The 24,640-nt window shown below is 38.9% G+C and overlaps 2 protein-coding genes across 2 annotated transcripts in view; one reads left to right on the forward strand and one right to left on the reverse strand.

Annotated features, from left to right (window-relative positions):
* Positions 1-6,533, reverse strand: part of GPR180 (G protein-coupled receptor 180) — a 61,915-nt gene extending 55,382 nt beyond the window's left edge. Inside the window, exons 1-2 of the mRNA XM_007944013.1 lie at positions 6,389-6,533; positions 3,379-3,537 (exon numbers count right to left, since the gene is read on the reverse strand). Coding sequence (XP_007942204.1) covers positions 3,379-3,537; positions 6,389-6,533 — 304 coding nt within the window. The remainder of the gene's footprint in view (positions 1-3,378; positions 3,538-6,388) is intronic.
* Positions 6,534-12,319: 5,786 nt separating this feature from the next.
* The window catches only part of TGDS (TDP-glucose 4,6-dehydratase), a 20,925-nt gene continuing 8,604 nt past the window's right edge, over positions 12,320-24,640 (forward strand). The window contains exons 1-7 of the mRNA XM_007944008.2: positions 12,320-12,405; positions 14,857-14,923; positions 16,699-16,767; positions 18,242-18,332; positions 20,974-21,116; positions 22,286-22,384; positions 23,332-23,391. Coding sequence (XP_007942199.1) covers positions 12,320-12,405; positions 14,857-14,923; positions 16,699-16,767; positions 18,242-18,332; positions 20,974-21,116; positions 22,286-22,384; positions 23,332-23,391 — 615 coding nt within the window. The remainder of the gene's footprint in view (positions 12,406-14,856; positions 14,924-16,698; positions 16,768-18,241; positions 18,333-20,973; positions 21,117-22,285; positions 22,385-23,331; positions 23,392-24,640) is intronic.

Raw genomic sequence — 24,640 nt, forward strand, 5'->3', positions numbered from 1 at the left:
CTGGCGGTTCAAACCCACCAGCCACTCCTCGGAAGGAAGATGAGGCAATCTACTTCCATAGTGATACTGCCTCGGAAACCCAAGGAGGGGTCGCTATGAGTCAGGTCCGACTTGATGGCACATAACAACAACAACAACAGTCTTTTCATATCTCATAACAGCAGAAATGTTTTACACAGAAGGTAGGAATGGTTAACAAGTTCAATACCAAGTAGATGAAAGAATTAATTCTGAAAACCTCATCCTACCAGGAACCACTTTAAAATGTACAGTATAAATATACTGTAATGAATTTAAGGATATGCTTTTTGTTTCAATGTAACAATATATTATAAATATGACAACTAATATATAAAAGCTAGAAAAAGAAGATTTTCTTAAGAATTGGATTTTGTCATTTGGGATATATTTATCACTAATATTAATCTGTTTGAGGCCCCCAAAAGTGCTTGTTCTTCTAAAATTTCTACTTCCCAAAACCTTCCATTCCACTATTTCAAAGAACACTACAGCACTGTACAGAGAATGGAAAACATAAGCAGAAACAACAGCAAGAGGTTTTATAAGTTATACTCCTATATTTAAGTAGTTCCTACCCTAAAGAGCTATAATTAGAACCAAAGAATTTTAGGACTATAGGAAACCTTAGAGAAACACAGCCCAACTTCCTTGCTGAACAGATAAAAGTCAGGTTCCATACTGTCTCCCTCCCTATATACATAAGTTTTGTGAATTCAGGTATACAACAGATACAAAAGTTATGTTTTTGTAAGTATATAGTATATATTGACCATGTAAAAAAACAAACTGATTTCTATAGTTCAAACTTTCTGGTAAGTTTTTACTACAGAAGGAAAAAGTCCTTAGGGTGTCAATTACAAAGCCCACAGTCAAAAATTCTTCAACCACTAAGCTCTATGACAACACATCCTATGAAATCTTGGTGACTTTGCTTACCTAGACACTAGGATTTTTCAAGTTCTCATTCTCATAGTACCATAAAACTAACATTCATAATAGTTATCACAATTGCAATTTCATATGTATTTACATTGATCAGATTTATTCCTGTCACTTGAATAGCCTATAAGTTTCTTAAGGATTGAAAGAATGTCAAGCATTTTGGTCACTGATATATTACCAGTTCATAGCATAATACATAAAACATTTAAAGTGAGCAGTGAACTGGGAACCCAAAGTGGAACTGACACACTGTGGGGATTGCAACCAATGTATTGAAACAATCTGCATATAAATTGCTGAACGGGAAATTAATTTGCTCTGTAAACCTTCACCTAAACTACAAATTTAAAAAAATAAATAAAAAAGCATTTTCAAGTGAAAAAAAATAAATAAAGTGTGCAGAGAATGAAGAGACCAAAAGAGTCCTACTGCTCTCACTGATGGATTTTAAAACAATTACATAAAATGTGAAGTACAACTACTCTCAGTGCTGTGCAGTATATAAAATCTCAGGTATTAACTCAGGTATTAGAGGAGGTCTGGGAGGAACAGAAGAGGCAATGGAAGAACAGGTAGAAGAAAAAGCCTGTCCAAAGGCCCAGGGTAGCACTGAAATAAATAAAATGAAGTGGGAAGAGTATAATGTTCTGCAATAAAGCTTAAAGGGTAGGCAGGGGTCACATTATGTTGGTTATGCCAATCAGTTTTAGGAGGCCAGTCTTTGTCTTAAGAGCAGTAGGAATCAACTAAAATATTTTAAGCATCTGGCAAGGAAGTCAAAGTGACATGATCAAATCTGATGTTTAGATAGATCACTCTGGCTATAGAGGGGGACCAGTGTGGCAATGGAACCACCAGATAGGAGGCTATTACCAGTAGTTCAGGCAATAGATTACGGCAGCTTGGAATGATATAGTGATGGTAGAGATGAAGAGAAGTAGATAAATTCAAAAGATATTTAGAAGTAAAACCTCAGATCAGAAGGGAATACAAATGTCAATGAGGGAAGTGTAAAAAGATTCCTTGATTTCTAGCTTGATTATTGATTGGTTAGATGGTGGTACCAGTTTCTCAAACAAGGAACACCGGGAGAGGATCAGGTTTGAATGGGGAAGATGGTGAGTTCAGGTTTGGACATTACAAGAACTGGCAACTACAGGCCAAAAACTTTTTATATGTATATGGAACACTAGATGAACAAATTGGTGTAGAAAGAAAAAGCTAGCTAGTAATAAGCACTTGCACTAAGTCCTCAAGTTCAGGATTGAAGAGAGTATTTATATTTTAGTAACTGTCTCTTTGATATCTGAAGTATAATTATTAAGACTTCTTCAACACATCTTCAACACTGTATCACCAATACACCAATCTGGATAACATCACTCTGGTGGCATGAATCCTCTACTCTTCTATCTTTTTGGCTAGCTTCCTAAAAAGGTAACTAGATAGCTACTAAGATTAAGATGACAGGATGTTTAGAAATGAGGTGTTCTACTTGACTAGACTAACAGATCAGACTTCTCTGTACATAGATCATGGTATGGGAGATACAATGGAAAAAAGGAGAAGAGGGATAATTACTCTTCCTTTTTTTCCTTATTCTAATTCAAATTCCTAATTCTCCCATAACAAATTAACTTCCTAAAGATAGCATGGGTATAACTGCACATGATCTTTGTGTGTGTGTGTGTGTGTGTGTGTACACATGTTGTTGTTGTTGTTTGCTGTCAAGTCGGCCCCGACTCATAGCAACATATATATACACACATATAAATTGTGCTTACTCTGAATGGCTGATCCTATGCTTGGGATAGTGTTGATAAGAATGGATAAGTTGAAGATTCAGCAACTAGAGAAAGACAATAAGTAGAGCCCCTCTAGAGGCAAACTCAGATGCTGACATATGATGTGATTGTGGTATATTTTAAAATGACATTTTGCACCAAATTACTAAATTTCTTGTTCTAGTAACATGCTGCAAAACAGCATTACTTAGGCTAATTTACTCAATTAACTAAGATAATAAAAGTTTAGTGCTTAGTTCAGTGCCTGAAAGATACTAATCATTCTACATATGGTATCATCTACTCTATGTTGCCATTGGGTCAACATATACCCGCCATGCTGGCATGAATTGTGTGTCTGAATTAAGAGACTGAATGAAGAAGAGTACCCCGTTATTTTTTTTTCCCAAGAATTTTGAATGATAAAGGGGGGAAAAAAGGAATTCCATATTTTGATGAAGGAAAAGTTAAGTTTCCTTAAACCTCAGCTTAAAACCAACTGAACAAAATAGCATCACAGTGTGATGTGTCATCACAATACATGAAATATCTTGGTATGCAAATACTATACTTCAACATTTAGAAATAAAAAAATGCATTTAATAATCAAAGTAAAAAACGATATACTCACCTGTCAACTGAGCTTTGGATAATTTCTCACTACAACTATAACCATGACTGCTTTCCTGCAGCTTCAGCCATTCCTGCGCTTGGAACAAGTAGAGTTTAGCTTCTTTATCAACAGCTGCTGCTACGTTGTTGATTCTGACACACAGAAGAGCATGGTTACCTTGACATTGAAACAAAAATTATAGATGAGTTTAGTCTCCTATGGAACTGAGACAGCAAGCATTCTTTGAACATCTCTATTTATTAATAACATATATTTTGGACATGTTATCAGAAGGGACCAGTCCATGGAGGACATCACACTTGGTAGAGGGCCAGTGAAACAGAGGAAGACCCTCAATAAGACTGATTAACACAGTGGCTAAAACAATGGGCTTAAATATATGAACAACAGTAAGGATGGTACAGGACCAGGCAGCGTTTCTTTCTGTCATACACAGGGTAGCTATCAGTCAGAACCGACTCAACAGCAACTAAAAACATTTATCAAAATGGAGTTTAAAAAGCACAATTTTTTTTTAAAGCTATTAACTAGATAAATCACATTATAATGAAAATCACATTCAGATGCAAGTGGGCAGTTCATTCAAATTAATTACAGAAATTAATGTGTGGTATTTCCTTATAATTCAGTTGATAACTGGCAACATTTCACTGAACATAGCACTATCTGTGGTATCTGGATATTCACTGTATTTTGCCTAATTTTATATCTACTCTACAAGTCATTAACATTTGTTCATAAACTATCTATAGAAACTTCCTGCGAAAGTTTCTTTTGTTTTCTAATACAACATGGCTGCTAACACACAACTATACTTTTAATACAAAAAATAAGCATAGTTAGTTAAGTTTAAGTTGATGAGTATGGGAGCAGACATTTATACCTGATATAAAATTTATTACTCTTACAAAAGAACTTTGAAAACAACATCTGTTCTGAAATTAATACAGAATCCTGGTTTCATGTACCCATTACAAGTAAGGCTCAGAGCAGAAACAAGGTGAGGAAGGAGACTGTTGTTTTCATTCTTTAAGATTTCCTGTTCCCCTGTTTTTGTTTTTTTACATTTGTTACTGTAATAATCATGTTGATTAAACATTTTAAATAAATTTAAATGTATAACATATATCAAAGAATGTCTAAGTCTTTTACATCAATTGACTGCATTATAAATTATCAAGTCTTAAACATCGTATGTAGGATGACTCTGAAGCCCTATCAGCATCTTAAAATGTATTCTGAGTTCAAACCAAACTATACTTGTTACCGTTGAGTTAATTATGACCCATAGTGACCCTACAGGACAGAGTAGAACTGCCCCATCGGGTTTCCAAGGCTGTAATCTTTACTGAAGCCAGACTGCCACATCTTTCACCTGCAGAGTAGCTGGTGGGTTTGAACCACCAATCTTTCAGTTAACAGTCAAGTGCTTAACTTAACCACTGGCCACTACGGCTCCTAAGTTAAAATCCATTTCAGTATAGCTTTAATGTTATCTTACTGAATCTGAATTCACTGAATATTAGTAGTAACACTCATACATATATACAAAATATATATATACTCAGAATAGCTTATTCCCCAATCTTTCTAGAGAGTCTGGATTTAATACATGTGTTTCACCAGATAATCATAAAATATTGGTGTTATCTAAGTCACTCTGCTGGTCATGAACAATCGCTATCACAGCTACCATGCATCCCAGATTTTCCAGCACTGTCTAGATTGTGCCATCTATTACAGTGACATTATTGTCACTGTCAGTACTCATTAGTCACAGCCAGTTCAGAAAGTGAAAATGTGACCAAAAAAATAATGAAACTCTTATTAATGAAAGGTTTCATTTTCATTCACTCAAGCTATATTTCTTACTGGATTTTGAAATCGAGGCTTCAACTACTTTCCTGTTATCTTAAAAACTTCAAATTAACAACATACAAAGAAAATCAGGTACTCCTTTTACACCAATTCTGAAATTTACCCCCATTCTTTAAATTCCCTTTTATACCCTTTTAAATAGCTACAAATATCTACCACTTCTCCTAAAAATCCTCCCCAGGCCAATCCTCTGAGCTTCATAATCAACATCTTTTAATTCTAAAGACTGTACGAAGTGAACCAAGAATACTAACCTCATGAGGGTAAAAATTACCAGAAATAGAGTACTAGTCTAATTATAAAGTACCAAAAGGATGTACCAAGAAAATTATTTAAAATTTTGAGGATGCAAATATATAAAGTAAAAATCAGAAGAAATAGTAAGTTCACCACTGAAGTAATTATTGATTTTGGATGATCAAATGCAGCTCTGATTTAACAGAACCAGAGATGATACAAATTATAAAGCTACAAAAGCACTAATTAGTCATTGTTGTCAACTTAATTTTAGGCCTCACGATACACACATAGTAAATCTACTCTACTAGTAACTGAGTAACCAAACTGTTATTGCGATAGTGACTAGAACATTAGGTGTTTTATTTGATTCCCAAAACATCTTTGCTGCAAGAGGTTTTATTAAATTGGTCTGGAAACAAACATGAAATCGAAGTTCCCTGGCTTAAATTCACACGTAACCAGAATGCTTTAGTGTAGCATCAGGCTGAGACAGGAGTGAGCAAACCACGCTGCTCTGAAAGAAGAATCTCAAAAGATGATGCCGACCAGTTACTGTTCCACTCGTTTGTATGGGGATGGTTAGGGAAATGGTCTTTTAGTTGCAGAATACCATCACTAATCGGGTGAGGTTGCTGACCAAGGTCTGGGAAGCAGCAACAGTGGAGTTGGCAAGGAACGCATCCTGCGATTCGGGAGAGATGCTGTGGGGGAGGGCTGCCTGCGGCGCTGGTAATCCAGGTGAGGCTAACGCGCGCCCAGCCTCCCCAAACGTGGCAGGGAGGGGCCTCGGCGCCGCCAGGTCCAGGCCTCCCCAGGGAAGGCGGAGAGGAGCGGGCCAGGCCGGCAGGACCGGCCCATGTGCTTTCCCTCTCCTCGCCCCCGGACCTACCGTGGAACTCGAAGTGACCGATGCTCTGCCCCTGAGCGTCTCGGGCCGCAGCACTGATGAAATGACCCCTTAGGGTCTTACCCTGACTGCCCTGCGGCCACCAGCAGCACGTGAGGGCCACCGCTAGCAGCCTCAAGTCCCCCATCCCCGCCTCCCACTCTTCACCCACACCACGGCCCCAACCGCCTAGGGCCGCCAGCCCCACGTCGGCAGCTGGGGGGGGGGAGGAGGGGCCTGGCGCTGGGGACCTGTTCACGGGGAGATTGTCTAACCAATGAAACAGGCCCTTTCGCCACGTGCCAAATATATACACCAATCAGAGGTTGAGGTGGGTGGGACGTGCAGCTCCTCGCGTCCCATCATTCCTCTGCCTATTTTGCTAGTTCCCGCCTTTTTTTTTTTTTTTATGGCGAATGAGGCGGATGCTGCTGGGGGTTATGGAAAAATTTTTGCGCTCTGCCGCGTTGCTGAGCGTTGTGACCGTACGCATGCGCAGAAGAACTGGCATGAGCGGTACTACGAGGGTTGTGTGGGATTGAAAGAATTAAGAAACATACGTGACTGCACCGGGTTTGGTGGAGGGTTAAACTTCCCCCGAAAGAGCAGGAATTTTTTTAAAAAAAAAACCATTTTATTGTGGTTTGGATGAAACTTTACAGAGCGAATTAGTTTTCCACTGAATAATTTATACATTTTGTGACATTAGTTGCACTCTTCCCACTTCCTCCTTGGGTTCCCAGGTTCCATTCCTTCTTCTTTCCTGTTCCAGGTAAAATTTTCTTAATCAGCCTTCCCTGGTGTCTACAGTGTAGTCTACTTACTGGCCACTTCTACATTAACGTCTTAACCCACTGCCTTCAGGGCGGATCTGACTCATAGTGACCCCTACTTGGGTTTTCGAGGGGGTATCTTTACAGAAGGAGATTGTCCAACCTTCCTTCCTAAGGATGGCTCGGCTGGTGGGTTTGAACCACCAGCCTTCTGGTTAGCAGTCAAATGCCTTAGGCACTATGCCACCAGAGCTCTTAGTTACAGCTGTACAAATTTTAAAGCATAATCTCTGTGTGCAGCTCCACTAGTTTTTCCTTCCTCGGTGTCCAGCCTTCTTGCAGGGAATTGTGTAGCATCTTCTTCCCCTCACATCTAATCAACTCAATTAAACAAACGTTTATCAGCACTACTTTTGAGCCACTGATAGGAAGCAGCAGCCACTATCCTATACAGGACACTTTATCATCACTTAGTTGGCCTATGGCAATAAACCTGCTTCAAGTCTTAATACCAATTGGCTATAATCCGTGGTCTAGCCTTAAAAAAAAAAAAAAAAAAAAAACTCACTGCCATCCAGTCTGTTCCAATTCATAGGAAGCCCCACAGGGTTTCCCAGGCTGTAAATCTTTACCAAAGTAAATCGCTCCATCTTCCTTCCCCTGAGCGACTGGTGGATTTGAACTGCTAACCTTCCGGTTAACAGCCAAATGCCTCATCCACTATGCCTTACAGTCTATCCTAGAGCCACTAAAAGCTTTGGAAAACTCAATAGCATCCCTCTCCTATGATACTGAACAGGTTTCAGCAGAGCTTTCAGATTAAGACAGACTAGAAAGGTCTGGTGGTCTAATTCTGAAAATCAGCCAATGAAAACACCATAGTGTTTTCATAATAACGGTCTGATCTGTATTCAATCACATGGTATAGGCGTGGGTCAGGGGCCAACTCAATGGCAGCTAACAACTCTCTCAAAGGCTCATGAATGACTTTACTATACAACCCAAACTCTTAGCACATGGCTTTCAAGTCTCTCAAATTTCCATCTCTCAACTTCTAATTTCTGTCCTTACCAAGCCACTTTCAATTAGCTGAACACTCCAAACTATCACATCTGGGTCGACAATACTAGAAGTTGCCTCTGGCGGGAGTTCCCTCTGGCGGGAACCCTTTACTTGTTCTTCCACTCACCCTCCACACATCTTCTTTCTCCTATTTTATTCCTCTTTCCCAAGGCACTTTAAAAACTTTCCCAAAATCACAAGTCTGTGTTAGATGCCCCTGAGACCTAAAGTCCTTATTTCCCCATCAGGGCGCTTAAGACACTATTTCCAATTGTGCGTTTATTTCTCTGAATTTTCCACTATATTGTAAACACCTGATCAGTGACTTTGTATATGTTGATAAAGTAGTAGCTCAAAATTATCTCATGAATTAATGTATATATATATATTTTAATGAAATAAGCTTTTATTACATGTAATTCTCACAACAGATATATCTCATATCCCACCATTTAGGAAAAAAAAAAAAAAAACCAGTGGAAGCCCTCCTATAGTTGTTGTTGTTGCTGTTAGATGCCATTGAGTCACCTCTGACTCATAAGAGACCTATGTACAACAGAATGAAATACTGCCCAGACCTGTGCCAGCCTCATGATCCCTGCTATACATAAGCCCATCATTGCAGCCTCTGTGTTAATCCATCTCTTTGAGGACCTTCCCCATTTCTGTTGACCCTCCACCTTAAAGAAGAATGATATCCTTCTCAGGTGAATGGTCCCTTCTCACAACATGACCTAAGTAGGTAAGACGAAGTCTGGCCGTTCTCGTTTCCAAGGAACACTCCTGCTGCCCTTTTCCAGGACAGATTTGTTAGTTTTAGCAGTCCATGGTACTTTCAGCATTCTTCACCAGCACAACTCAAACGCATCCACTCTTCTTCGGTCTTCCTTTTTATTTTCCAGCTCTCACATGCGTATGAGACGATTGAAAATACCATAGCTTATGTCAGGCACACCTTAGTCCTCAAGGAGACAACTTTGCTCTTAGCACTTGAAAGAGGTCCTTTGCAGCAGATTTGCCCAGTGCTATATGTTGTCTTATATCTTGACTGCTGTTTCCATTGATTGCAAAAGCAAATAATATAAAGTCCTTGACAACTTCAATCTTTTCTCCATCTATTGTGATGCTGCTTATTACAACAACATATGTTGTCTTATATCTTGACTGCTGTTTCCATTGATTGCAAAAGCAAGTAATATAAAGTCCTTGACAACTTCAATCTTTTCTCCATCTATTGTGATGCTGCTTATTAGTCCAGTTGTGAGAGTTTTTGTTTTCTTTATATTGAGGTGTAATCCAGACTGCAGACTGTAGTCTTCAAACTTCAACAGTAAGTGCTTAGAGTCATCCTCACTTTCAGCAAGCAAAGGTGTATTGTCTGTGTATTGCAGGTTGTTAATGAGCCTTCCTCCAATCCTGATGGCATGTTCTTCATATAGTCCAGTTTTTCAGATTATTTGCTCAGCATTTTCAGTATCTCTGGCTGACCAGGAATAAACTTGTGGGTTTACTATTTTAGAATGTTGAGGAAAGAAGAAGAGCAAAGCAAGAGGCCTCAAATCTCCCCCCACCCCGCCCCACGCCCAATTTCAAAACCTACTATACAGACACAGTAGTTAAAACAGCCTGGTACTGGTACAACGACAGACACATAGACCAACAGGACAGAATTGAGAACCCAGAATAAATCCATCCACCTATGGACAGCTGATCTTTGACAAAGGGCCAAAATTCATTAAATGGGGGAAAAGTTAGTCTCTTTAATAAATGGTGCTGGCAAAACTAGACATCCATTTGCATAAAAATGAAACAGGACCCATATCTCACACCATATACAAAAACGAACTAAAATTGGATCAAAGATTTGAATATAAAACCTAAAATCATAAACACCATAAAAGAAAATAATAGGAACAAACTTAGGGGCCCTAATTCAGGGCATATACACTACTGAATATAAGTAAAAGTGCACAAATATTAGAAGACAAAATAGATGACTGGGACCTCCTAAAAATTAGACACACACATCAAAAGATTTCACAAAAAGAGAACCCACAGACTGGGAAAAATTTTTGGCAACAACATATTGGACAAGGACATATTGGACAATCTTTAAATTTACAGGAAATTTCAACAACTTAACAAAAAAAGAAACAAAAAGACAAATAACCCAATTTAAAAAATGGGCAGAGTATGTGAACAGACACTTCACCAAAATAGACATTCAGGTGACTAACTAACATATGAAGAAATACTAGCTTTCATTAGCTACTGTTGTTGTTGTTATGTGCCATCAACTCGGACCCCACTAATACAGACCCCTCCTTGGGTTTCCAAGGCAGTATCACTATGGAAGTAGATTGCCCCATCGTCCTTCCAAGGATGGCTGGTGGGTTTGAACCACCAGCCTTCTGGTTAGCAGTCAAGTGCCTTAGGCACTATGCTACCAGAGCTCCCTCATTAGCTACTGTTGTTGTTGTTGTTGTTTGCCGTCGAGTCAACCCCGACTCATAGCAACCCCTCCTTGGGTTTCCAAGGCAGATATCACTATGGAAGTAGGATTGCCTAACCTTCCTTCTGAGTAACGGCTGGTGGGTTTGAACCACCAGACTTCTGGTTAGTAGTCAAGTGCCTTAAGCATTATGCTCCCAGAGCTCCTACATATAGCACTGGGCAAATGGGTGTAAAGGACCTCTTTCAAGCGCTGAAGAACAAAGATGTCTCCTTGAGGGCTAAGGTATGCCTGACACAAGCCATGGTATATTTCAATCTCCTCGTATGCGTGTGAGAGCTGGACAATGAATAAGGAAGGCAAAGGAAGAGTTGATGCTTTTGAGTTGTGGTGCTGGTGAAGAATGCTGAAGGTGCCATGGACTGCAAAAAGAACTAACAGATCTGTCCTGGAGGAAGTGCAGCCGGAATGCTCCTTGGAAGCGAAAACGGCCAGACTTCATCTCACCTACTTTGGTCATGTTGTCAGAGGGGACCTACCCTGGAGAAGGATGTCATACTTGGTAAGTCCGAGGGTGGACGAAAGAGGGGAAGGCCCTCAACAAGATGGATTGATACAGTGGCTGCAGCAATGGGCTCAAGTATAGCAAAGATCGTGGACCTGGCATGAGACTGGGTAGGGTTTCTGCTGTGCAAAGGGTCGCTATGAATTGGCGACAACTCAATGGCACCTAACAACAAACAAAACAAAGTCCATATCCAAACAAAGTGTCAACAATTACACAAATATGTTGACAAAGCCTACGGAGAAAAATAAAGAAAGGTAAAGTGGTTGGGCAGCGCTGGAGTGGAGCTTGTTATTTTAATTGTGGTGGTAAGGAGGAATCCAATCGTGACATCTGAGCTGAGATGGGTAAAAACCATGCGAGGAAAAAGCTCTCTGGCCCTGGCAAGGTAGATTGCCTGGGGATTTCAGGTGAATACAGAGGAGGTGGGTGGGGCCGACCGAGTAAGCAAAGAGGAAAACTGTAAGATAAGATCTAAAGGTAGGATCTAGGAAATACCTTTACCATTATTGCAATCAGCCTGTTTTGATTGTAATAATAACATTAACAAAAATCCGAACAGTAAAAGGTCATTTTCAATTCCAACCTCCCCATCTCCACACTTGCCAAGAGAACTCCTGAAAGTTCTACTCAATTGGTGTGTAATCTTTAGAGATTGTTGTAGTGTCAGAATGAAAACCATGTGCTCATTCGTAACTCCGATCATCTATGGTCTAAATCAAGCATAAACCCCCGCTGGGAATACCTGAGCCGAAAACTCTTCTGACTCAGCTTTCCCGCTCTCCCCAATCGTTCTTTGCCAGCCACTCATTACTGAGGGAGACCAGCGCAAGCTCCTAGACTCTGCTGCGCCTCCCGAGGCCCATGCACCGAGGTCACCACCCATTCCACCACTGGGCGTGGATAAATCTGTCACATCGCCACGCTCCGGAAGCTGCTGCTGAGCTCCCCATTAACGCATCGGAGTGGGAGTGGGGGCTGGGGGTAGGGCGGGCAAGACGCGTCGTAAAAAGTCGCGGTGGAATTTTCCTACGGTCTTCAGTTCCTGTGCTTTACGGTGCTAGTTGCTTCCGAGCTGGGAGATGTCGGCGGCGGGCCGGGCGGAGATGTTGGGTCCTCCCAGCAACTTTGCGAAGCGGCTACTGGTGACCGGGGGTGCTGGTTTCATGTAGGTAACGGCGCTGTTGGTGGAGCTTTGGTTCTCAGAAACCCCAACCTTGTGGTTCTGCTTGCCCTTGGCAAGCTTTGGGAGTAGGTTTGGATGTCTGATATGGGGAGAGTGCTGATTTAAGACGACCAGAATCATCCTAACTTCGCTCCCGTCCCTTGCCTGCGAAGACGTGGTTCCTTTGGAATTGCCACTTCTTTAAAACGCCTCGCTCTCGGCAGAAATACCTGTGGTACTGTGATTTGGAATCGACTTCATGGCAGTGGGTTTGATTTTGGACTTGACCCGGGATTCTTACTACCTGTCGCTTCTCTAAACGCTCACACATTATTGTAGGCGCCCCACCTATGGCCTCTCACTCCCCAATCACGAATACTCACAGCATGGCCTTGTACATATAGGTACCCGACCCCCCCATGATTTTTGCATTCGAAGTCATTCTTTTTTACAGCAAATTTATAACAATTTTTTGGTGCCTAAATCTGTACTAGACGTTTGATGCCTCTTAACTTCTCACACCCACATTTCATCAGCAAGTATTCTCCCTCTACTTTCAAAGTATATCCTTAAAGTGACCACTTCTCCCCACGCTCCCCATTTTATCCTAGTTCATAATACCATCTTTTGCCTAGACTACCACAGTAGCCTCCTTGGTCACACTACCCCGTTCTTGTTTTCTTATAGTCTGTTCTTCACAGAAACCGGTGGTTTTAGTGTGTAGTATTTTACTACAGTGGTTCTTGTCAGACTTAGATTACAGTCCCAACGCCTTACCACACCTAGAAGACTGTTCTAGTATTTGTGGTACTCTTCCAACCCGATCTCCTACCATCCTACCTTTTGCTTTTTTGTTCTTGCCACACTTACCCTCTTGCAGTTCCTGAAATACATTAAGCTTATTCCTTCTGTCCTGAGGTCTTTGCACTTCCTACCCATTTGCTGAGACTGTTCATCGCTCAATTCAGAGAGGCTTTACCTGATCATCATATCCAAAATAGTCTTTCAACTAATTTGTTGTATTTATTTTTTTTATAACACTTACTCCAAAAAAACCTCATGCTGTCAAGTTGATTTTGACCCCTCCTTGAGTTTCTGAGGTGCTCTCTCTATGGAGGTAGGTTGCCCAGTCTTTGTTCTGAGGAGTGGCTGGTGGGTTTGAATTGCCAGCCTTCTGGTTAGCAGTCAAATACCTTAGGCTCTACTCCACCAGACTTCCCAGTACACTTACTACTACCTGAAATGTTATTGTTACTTATATGTTGACTTGTTAATGCCTGCATCCCTACTGTAGAATGTAAATGGGATGAGGGCAGATACTATTGTTCACCTAGAAGACTGCCTGGCCCATTTTATAAAGGCCTTCAATAATTGATGAATGGCTGAATGCATGAGCAACAATTGGGAAACTCTCCTACCTTCAGGGAGCTCAGTATATAGTGGAAGAAGAGGGAACATGGAGATTCTTTTAGTTTGCCATTAACATTCAATCACCTCTTATGTGACAATCACTTGGAGGAGGTAATCAGAAGAGGAGCACGGGCATGAAAGGGTGGTAGAGGTGTAAGTGACAGTCTAGGAAGGCTGGGCCCTAGAAAAAAAACAACTGTGAAAGGGCTGCTAAGAGTAAACTCTTGAGTTCATGATTTGGTCAAGGGCTGGCTTGTTCTCGGGAGCCTAATGTTTTAGGCACATATGATAAAACCTGGTGAGTCATCTCACTGAGCTATGCTTCTGTTTCACTTTTGGGCACCCTGAAACCTAGGCACCACTACTGATACACAACTCAGTATGGTTTCACCTGTTACTAGCCTTGGAAAAGGAGCTCTGATAGCAAAGTGCCTAAGGCTGTTGACTGCTAACTAGAAGGCTGACGGTTCAAACCCACCAGCCACTCCTCGGAAGGAAGGTGGGGCAATGGCAATCTACTTCTGTAGTGATACTGCCTCAGAAACCCAAGGAGGGGTCGCTATAAGTCGGGTCCAACTTGGTGGCACATAACAACAACAACAAGCCTTGGAAAGTTTGGTCTAGGACCACCATCACTTTTTATACTGACTTAATTTTTACATAATTATACTTTTGGTCCCCAAAAAGGCACATTATTGCTTCAGTACAGTTACCCTGACCAGTACCCATTACATTTATTATCCTGCTTTACTCTTATACTCAAAGCAGGCATGAACAGCATCGTTTGGGTAATTTTTTTCTTAAACCTAGGACCAGTAAGTTCTCTTTTCTTCATATTCTAAAGGAGGTATAGAGTTTTGTATAAAGATAATACTGAGGTTAGTGAGAATGGTGTATTCGCGGTAGCTATATTGATTCAGTTGTCTTGGAAAATTTTAAAGACATCTTTGACTGTTTTCCTGTTTGATAACTTAGGGAAAAATGCAGGAACTGAAGGAGAAGGTTAAGCTTTTTTTACCAACAATAAATATTTTTTTCTTATAGTGCATCACATGTGATTGTCTCTTTAGTAGAAGATTATCCAAACTATATGATCATAAATCTAGACAAGGTAAGTTTTATAAAAATGACCTTCATGCACTGAAACTTCACTACATTAAAAAAAAATAGTAGAAGCCTATCACATTGATATTTTAGTTTTTTTATTTAGTCATTTTGAACATCTTAGGAGCCTATATAGTCATGTGTTCATGCTGATTTTACTTTTCATAAAGTCTTAAAACTTTTTTATTGTAATAGTCCATAACGTAAAAGCTTGAAGTACAGTATTTTTGCTAAAACAAAATATTCTTTACCTTTTCTAAATCCAACATTTATAATCTTGTGGTTGCTAGGAACCCTGGTGGCACAGTGGTGAAAGCACTCATCTGTCAACTGAAAAGTAGGTGGTTTGAACCCACCAGCCACTCCCAGAAGAAAAATGTAGCAGTCGGCTGCCTTTAAGATTTGTAGCCTTGGAACCCCTATACACACATGCATATACCATACTCACTGTCCATCGAGTCTATTCCAATACATGGTGACCCCCACTGGGTGTCCAAGTCTGTAAATCTTTACAGAAATCTACTGCCTCATCTTCCTCCCATGGAGCAGCTGGTGGATTTGAACTGCTGACCTTCTGGTTAGCAGCCAAATGCCTCCTTACCCACTACACCACTAGAGTTCCTTTGGAACCCCTATAGGGCAAATCTATTCTATATGGTCTCTATGAGTCAGAATTTACTCACTGGTGGTAGGTTTTGGTTTTAGTTTTTTTTAGTTCTTGTTTCTGTGGTTACTAGCCTTTTTTGGAGTTGCTATGCACCAACCTGCTTATTTGATTTTATAATCACCGCCTCCTAGAAAATTTTATAACATTTTTTAAAAAATTAAGTTTAGTTTTGAGAATTTTACAATTGTAGTTAGAATCTCCCTGGAGAGTCTAAATGCAATGATTGGTAAAAACAGAAATGACTTTTTACTTTAAATACAAGATGCAGATAGTTACCTTAATTTCATAAAATGTGTAGGCAAAGAATAATCTTTAAGTCTTAATGAATTTTTGCCTGCCTTACTATTATGGACAGGACTTTTTTCCCCATTCTTATACCAATTTACCAATAGTTAATGCAGAAATAGGTATGATGAGTTACAATGTATGTAACACAGGTATAATTGTTTTCATTCACGAGCTCTGGTGGCGTAGTACCTAAGGCACTTGACTGCTAACCAGAAGGCTGGCGGTTCAAACCCACCAGCCACTCCTCGGACGGAAGGTTGGGCAATCTATTTCTGTAGTGATACTGCCTCGGAAACCCAAGAAGGGGTCGCTAAGAGTCGGGTCCTACTTGATGGTGTGTAACAACAACAACATTTCCATTCCAGTAAGGAATGGTACACTTTGAGACACCTGTGGTTAGAGGCAAATCCGAATAGGAACATTTTTATAAGTAGTGATTTATAAAAAGTTATTTTTTTTTTAAACTTTGAAAAGGTAACAAATTACCTGTATTAAGGTGTTAGTCCTTGACTGCTAATCAGAAGGCTGGCGGTTCAAACCCACCAGCGACTCCTCGGAAGTAAGTTTGGGCAATCCTACTTCCGTAGTGATACTGCCTCGGAAACCCAAGGAGGGGTCGCTATGAGTCAGGGCCGACTCGACGGCACATAACAACAACAACAACAAGGTGTTAGAAACTTAAAAACATGAAGAGTAAGCACACTTTAAGAGAACATGTTCTTGTGTTACATGTTCTTGTGTTCTTTAAAATAAATTGGCATTTTATAAGATAAGCTAATATTTATTACTTTTTGTGTTGTTTTCCCCCTATGCTTTCTCATTTTAAGCTGGACTATTGTGCAAGTTTGAAGAATCTTGAAACCATTTCTACCAAACAAAATTACAAATTTATACAGGTATGAAAGTTTTCTTGGAATCATTATATTGTATCTCTTTAGTAATACAGAGATACAGTATCTTCCTGCTTTACAAGCTTATGTAATATGGGATTGGAAAGGACACTTACTAACTAAAGACCTTTTGAAAGATCAAGTAGTTTATGTCCAGAAGGACCATGTGCTAGAGAACCCTATTTTTAGATTGACACCATGTAAAAAGCTACATGTGATTTTTGGTTCCTTGATATATCTGTGAGTAGCTGATTGAATTTACAGGGTTTATGATATTAGGTCCTCAGTTGCTTCTTTAAGAAGATCTTTCTGGGATTTGAAGGGATTGGTTTAAGATGAGATATTACTTGGAAAGGCCAGCCAGTAGCCAAAAGCCTACCATGTAACTCATAACTTAGTGTTCTACCATGAAAGTTGATTGGCTGTGGAAGGCTCATTTATACTAAACATTTTTAGAAGAATCTGAAGTATAGAACAAAGTGCTAGTTCATTAATTTGCAAACGCAAATGTTACTGTCAAATGAAACTTTCTTGTGATTTGTATTTTATTTTTTTTTTAACATTCTGTTAACTCTCTTTTTAACCACAAAACTTAAAGACTATACTAAGTAACCATTTCATAATTCTGTTCTGTATGAAAGTTTACTTCAGTCACCAAAGAATTGTTGAGAATTGGTATTTTTAGATGAATTAATGCAGATACAATATCAGAAGTACTCACAATTTTACTTAGTTTTTCAAAATACCATTCCATTTTAACAATGGGCTCTGGTACAGCAAGGATTGTTTGGCTGGCACAGGACCAGGTGGTGTTTCGTTCTGCTGTGCATAGGGTCCCTAGTCGGAGATGACTCGATGGCACCTAACAACAACAACAACATTCCACTTCTTACACTTACTTTAACTATTTTTCAACTAGATTATCTCCAAGCTTGTAAGTATTATAAAAATTTCCCTATTAGTGGCTTTAGGTTGGCAAGAATGTTACTAAAAAACAAGCACAGTGCTTAGTGGTAGTTGGTGTTCAGTAAAATATTGTCTCAGACACTTATTTTTCAAAAATATTTTGAATTAAATATCTTTATATTCTAAGATGCTAGATAAATACATAATTACAATACCTGACCATTTGGTTGAATTTTTAAGATATTTTTTATTAGGTCCAGGGCAGATACTAGAGGGAATATTGGTAGGGATTAGTTTTTTCCTTTGGTGGCGCAGTGCCTAAGGCATCTGACTGCTAACCAGAAGGCTGGCAGTTCAAACCCACCAGCTACTCCTTAGAAGGAAGACTGGGCAATCTACTTCCATAGAGATACTGCCTTGGAAACCCAAGGAGGAGTGGCTATGAATTGGAATCGACTTGACAAGCAATGAGTTTGTTTTTTGTTTTTTGTTTTTTGTTCATATAGTAAAAATGGTCATAATGAATGGAATGCTCAATGAAACTTAGTATTTTCATGTTTGCTTTTTTATATAGGGTGACATATGTGATTCTCACTTTGTGAAATTGCTTTTTGAAACACAGAAAATAGATATAGTACTACATTTTGCTGCGCAAACACACGTAGGTAAGCATTATTTTATGTTACAGTTATGATTGCTGTGTCTTCCCCCGGTGGCTAATTACCTTAAAGACCAAAAATGGGGTTGAACAAGTAAGTATTTAACATACATCTTTGAAAGAAAATATACTGTGCTGTACTGGAAAAATAAGCCTGTGACCACTGGGTTATCAATGTGCTTGGTGCATTTTAAATTAATTTTTATTAGTGTACGCTGAAATGTAACCTTGAATGCCATCTTAAAATTTGAGTTTAACCAGATTCAGGATAGTGATTACTTCTGAAGGGGAGGAATATAGCCTTCAACTGTATTTTTATGTTGTATTTTTTTCTTTCAAGCTGGGTAGTAAGTATACAGATGAACATTATTTTATTATCATTTTGTGAATCTGATATTTTATGATAATTTGTCTAACACTTATATTTTGAAATGCATATTCAGAAGAATGAGTTAAATAATGATAATATGAATACCCATGTGGCCATTGTCTAAACAAAAGAACCCTCTTTAGTAGTAGCATGCTATTACGTGATTTTAAAGTAATAATTTCCGTTACTTTTCTCCACAGTAGTTTTGCATCTATATATTTACCCCTAAACAATATAAGTTTATATTACCTGTTTTTTAATTTTATAGAAATATATATTTAAGCCATTTAAAGGGTTTTTTTTCCCCCTTTGGTTTGGTTTGCTTGACACCCATGTAGATTCACCCATGTAGTTGTCTGTAGATAGAATTTGTTCATTTTTAGTGCCATTCTAAGAATATACCATAGTTTTTTTTACTGTCAATGGACATTTAGGTTTTTAACACTTTTGGGCAATTTTGAACAATACTGTCATGAACATGATATATGTTTCTTGAACATAAACACGATACATATACTACCAAGGTACATCTGTATATGTGTATCTTGGTATACATCAGCATGCATTTCTCTCAGATACATAACTAGGTATGGAGTACGTCTCAACATAAAACGAAAATTGTCACAACTGGATCAATAAGCAGCATTACAATACATGGAGAAAAGATTGAAGTTGTTAAAGATTTCATATTACTTGGTTCCACAGTCAACACCAATGGAAGCAGACAAGCAGTCAAGACATCAGACAACATATTGCACTGGGCAAATCTGCTGCAAAAACTCTTTCAAGTGCTAAAGAGCAAAGATGTCTCCTTGAAGACTAAAGTGCGCCTAACCCAGGCCATGGAATTTTCAGTCACTTCATATGCATGTGAAAACTGGACTATAAACAAGGAAGACCGAAGAAGAGTTGATGCTCTTGAGTTGTGGTGCTGGTGAAGAATACCAAGAGTACCATGGACTGCCAAAAGAACTAGCAAATCTGCCCTGAAAGTGCAACCAGAATGCTCTTTGGAAGCAATAATGGCCAGACTTCGTCTCACCTACTTTGGTCATGTTGTCAGAAGGGACCATTCCCTGGAGAAGAATATCATGCTTGGTAAAGTGGAGGGTCAGCGAAGAAGGGGAAGGCCTTCAACAAGATGGATTGACACAGTGGCTGCTGTGATGGGCTTAGGTATAGCAAGGATCGTGAGGCTGGCACAGGACTGGGCAGTGTTTCGTTCTGTTGTGCATAGGGTTGCTGAGTTGAAACCGATTCGATGGCACCTAACAACAACATCAAAACATATAACTAGGATCACAAGATTTGCATGCTTCAACATTGTGATATGTTAAACTGATTTTCAAAATAATTGTACCAATTTCCACTCCTTTGGTAGTAGGAAGGGAGAGGTTTGAGACTGTTGCTCAGATCTCACTTTAGGCTGGTATTGTCAGACTTTTTCATTTTTGCCACTCTGAGTGGTGCATAGTAGGATCTCATTATGGTTTTAAGTTGCGTTTCTCTATTGCTAATGAGGTTGAGAGGACCTCCGGGGGCCTTAGTGCCTAAGGCATTTGACTGCTAACCAGAGGGCTGAGGGTTCAAACCTACCAGCCACTCCTCAGAATCAAGACTGGGCAGTCTACTTCCATAGAGATACTGCCTCAGAAATGGAGGGGTAGCTATGAGTTGTAACCAACTCGATGGCAGTGAGGTTTTTTTTTAATGAGGTTAAGTACCTTTTATATCTTTATTAGCAATTTTTTTAAAGTGAATTATTTTAAAGTAATTCATCCAGCATTTATTGTTTTTAGCAATATCTGAAAAGCCTAGCCCTCTGCTAGAAGAAACCAGAAGTTTCACAGCACTTTAAAATTTAAGGACATTTTACATATAGATGTATCGCTTCTTACCTTCTTGTTTTTAGAATGAACAGTGTTTCCTGCAAATGTCATGTTGATAGTTTCCTAGGTTCTAAGCATTTACATAAAGGAGCCCTGGTGGTGTAGCGGTTAAGCACTTGGCCACTGAGAGGTTGGCAGTTTAAACCCACCAGCAGCTCCATGGGAGAAAGATGCGGCAATCTGTTTCTGTAAAGATTTACAGCCTTGGAGACCTATATATTTTAAGTTTCAAGAAATAATAAATACAATGCATTCGTACTTTCTTTCTAAAATGATTGCAGTTGTGGTGAATGAAGACAAAAGAATAGTGCCATCTTTAAACCTAAATATGTGATGTGTTGCTTTGTCCTTGATTGGACAGGTTTTAGCGCTTTTCTCTTTTTATTTAGATCTTTCATTTGTACGTGCCTTTGAGTTTACATATGTTAATGTTTATGGCACTCATGTTTTGGTAAGTGCTGCTTATGAAGCCAGAGTGGAGAAATTCATTTATGTCAGCACAGATGAAGTGTATGGAGGCAGTCTTGATAAGGTAAGCTTAGAAAATATGTATTTCATTTATTTGCCCTGTACTACAATAAAACCTGTTTTAAAACCTACTGTGGGCTTTTTTCATCCTCTAATTGTACACACTTGGGAGAATCTCAAAAATGTTAATTCCATTGTCTCTTCTGTTCAAGTAAAATAATGCCACCTCGATGGGGAACAGCAGCCTAGTCTTGGGACTACTGATTTATACGTGAATTGACTGATTATATATATTAGAAGAGAGCAGCAAATCTTACTTTTTTATCTAACATACCTGATGAACATCATTCCCATGGTCTAAAACATAAGTGAGTTAAGCAGCTGTGGACTGCCTCACAGTGGTGGCCACAACTGCTCACCTTTCTCTTTCATTCAGGGAAGCATATTGGAATGTCAGGGACTGAGTGTGAAATTATTTTAGAGCCTAAAATCTGGTCTTTTTTTGTTTTTATTAAATCATTCTTAATGTTATATTTTCATACCAAAAGAAAAAAAGAATTGGCTCCCTTCTCCAGTCTGTATTTTTTAGTCTATATTTATACCTCATTTTGGTTTAGCTTTATTTTTTTATTTTAAAATCCAGTACATGTACATAGTAAGAATAATCAAATAATTTAAAAGACTTACAATGGAAAAAAAAAAATCACGTCTCCAATCTACATACTGCTTCTGAGAAGCAACCATTTTCAAATCTCCACTATTTTTATCACGTACACTTCCTTCTTGTACCCTTTCCATCCTCCTTCAGATCTGATACAGTAGGCAGAATGAAGTTTTCACATATAAGTCAGATCATGGCATTACTCTGCTCAACACCTGTCTAAGTCTTTACAGTGGCCTCAGGATTTGACATGTTCTGCCTCCCTCTGACCTCATCTACCATTTCTCCTTCCCCTGGTAACTGCTGTGGCACACAGGCTGCCTAATGGTTCCTTAGAGGGTCCTTCTGCCTCAGGGCTTTATACTTGCTGTTCTCTCTGCCTGTCTTACAGGGTTGTTAGGAGGATGCAGGATGTTACTTCATCCATGTAAAGTGTTTAGAAAAATGTCAGGCACATAATTAGAGTTCAATAAATGGTTTTTAAATCACAGTGATTAACATTTCAAGTTGTAACATGTTTTCTAGTTAGAAATTATACATAATATTTATTAAATATGTCTTTTTTAAATTAGGAATTTGATGAATCTTCACCCAAACAACCTACAAATCCTTATGCATCCTCTAAAGCAGCCGCTGAGTGTTTTGTACAGTCTTACTGGGAACGATATAAGGTAAAAGCTGATTTGAGAAACTTTTTAATCCTTTTATTTTGGGAGCGCTTAGGTGTTAAAACTCCAAGTCAGCATTAGTAGTATGTCATTTTTTTATTTTTAGATTATAAGGTCTATATTGTGAAAAAAGGTATGTGTTAAGGAACTTAAAAAAACAACGCATTTCCTGTATTGTATAGACAAAGTGGGACCGACTTCTTCTTGTTCAGGTCATCATTTAAAGGAACAATTTGTATATATTTTTCTTCTATTTCAGTAATAGAACATTACAGTTATAGTGAAAGTCCTTCTGGAATATTCTGGTTTCCAGGAATCTTCTGAGTGGTGGAAGAACAAATCACTTGGCTGCAGTGGGTTCTTATTGCATGATTCTGTTCTCTTGGTTCCTCATGAATAGGAGGTAGACTTGCCCGAGGTGGCATGAGGGTCCTGTTCATGAGGGACCCTTACCCACATGCAACATCAATTTTAATTCCCTTCATTTGGCTTTCCACTGATCTTCCTCTAGAGTTATTAGAGACTGGGTCAGAAAGGCAAGGCAAGGAATGAATGCGTTTTGTGTTCTAGTAGCATTTGTCCTTTTCCCTTTGGTAGCAGCTCTTTCTGTTGGTAAGGGTTGGTGCAAGAGAGCCAACTTGAAGTTTAGCTTCTAACCAAACCTATAATCCTGGAGGTGGTTGCTGAATTAATCAAATGGAAACATCCTCAATCTTCTGCTACTGAACTTACAGACTTGCCTCCATCTATACTCATCATCCCCTAGTCCCAATAGAAAATGTTCTTCTTAGTACTTTGCCTTTATCTGAATCCCATCCTCTCCCTTTACTTCTCTCCTTAAGATATATATGGAATTATTTAGGCAAGTCACCCATGTATAAAGTTCTCTTTGTCTTTAAAAGAAGCATTATCATTGGATCTTTCTTATCTTAATGTTGAATTCTCTTAAGTTTCCAGTTGTCATCACAAGAAGCAGCAATGTTTATGGACCACATCAATATCCAGAAAAGGTAAATTTTACTTCTGAATTCCCTGTTTTCTTAATGATGATAACTTTATTTAAAACCATCACTCTTCCCAAATAATAAATGTTGTAATTATATATAATTATATATGCTGCATACACCACATACACATTTCATCACATTTAGAATTTGAAGAGTTAATGTCTCAACTTGGCAACTTACCAGCTGATGTGACCTTAGGCCCTTTGAGTTCATCTTTAAGTTGAAGGGTAATGGTAATACGTGGAAAGCTATTTTGAGGATCCCAGGGAGATGATGTATTTGAAAATGCCTTGTAAACTCTAAAGCACTACCAAGTACTACCACTGCTACCATCACAGTACAGGGATGACTCCCAATTTGCAGTCAGACCAATATGTCAGGATGTACAGAAATTTAAAAGCTAGTCAGGTAGTAATGCAGAAAGCTTGTCTATAACTTTGTCTTACAATTAACTGGTTTACTGTGCCTAACTCATTTTTATTGTTGTGGGCCTGAATGTTTTCCAGAAAGTAGTATAAAGAGTGAATAGAATAATTTAGTTAAAAGGCTAAAAATGTCTATGTGTAGTTAGTTGGTTCTATATCATAAGCCTAATTTTAGCTAACTGTCACTTGGCTCTGCCTAAATTTGGAGTCTGACTGGATTTTCTCACTTTCAAACAGGTTGCATAGATTTAATTGTCCAAAGGAAAAGACCGTATCATAATCTGCTGGTATTAATAACTACTTTGTGTGATTTTTGGAGTTTCTTAAAAAGTTCCATTATACGTTTGGTAATTTCTTATCTTACCATGATTCACATAATTATTTTCTGAATCATGGGCACTGAAATTCACTCTTTATTAATTTCACAAGCACTTTATTGAGTAAGCACTAGATACAGAGTTATAAGTAAGTTCTGATTCCTGCTTTTACAAAATCATAGGTAAGCTTGTGATGAGAGCAAACTGTCACAAAGATTTTTTTCTGAAAATTTCTGTTACATCATTTTATCTTCGTATTTATCTAGCAGATAACTGGGTTGGTGAAATAGGATGGTGTCTTAGAGTTTCTTTCATTTACCAAATATTATAGTAAGTTTTTTTCTTGAACTCCCAAGAGAAAGAATTGGAATTTCATATATATATGTATGTATGTTGTTGTGTTGTTGTTAAGTGCCGTCGAGTCGTTTCTGACTCATAGCGACCCCATGCACAGCAGAACGAAACACTGCCCGATCCCGCACCAGCCCCACAATCCCTGCTATACTCGAG

This window comes from Orycteropus afer, unplaced genomic scaffold (assembly GCF_000298275.1).
Source record: "Orycteropus afer afer isolate SDZICR_OR568_19922 unplaced genomic scaffold, OryAfe1.0 scaffold00117, whole genome shotgun sequence".
NCBI classification, from domain to species: Eukaryota; Metazoa; Chordata; class Mammalia; order Tubulidentata; family Orycteropodidae; genus Orycteropus; species Orycteropus afer.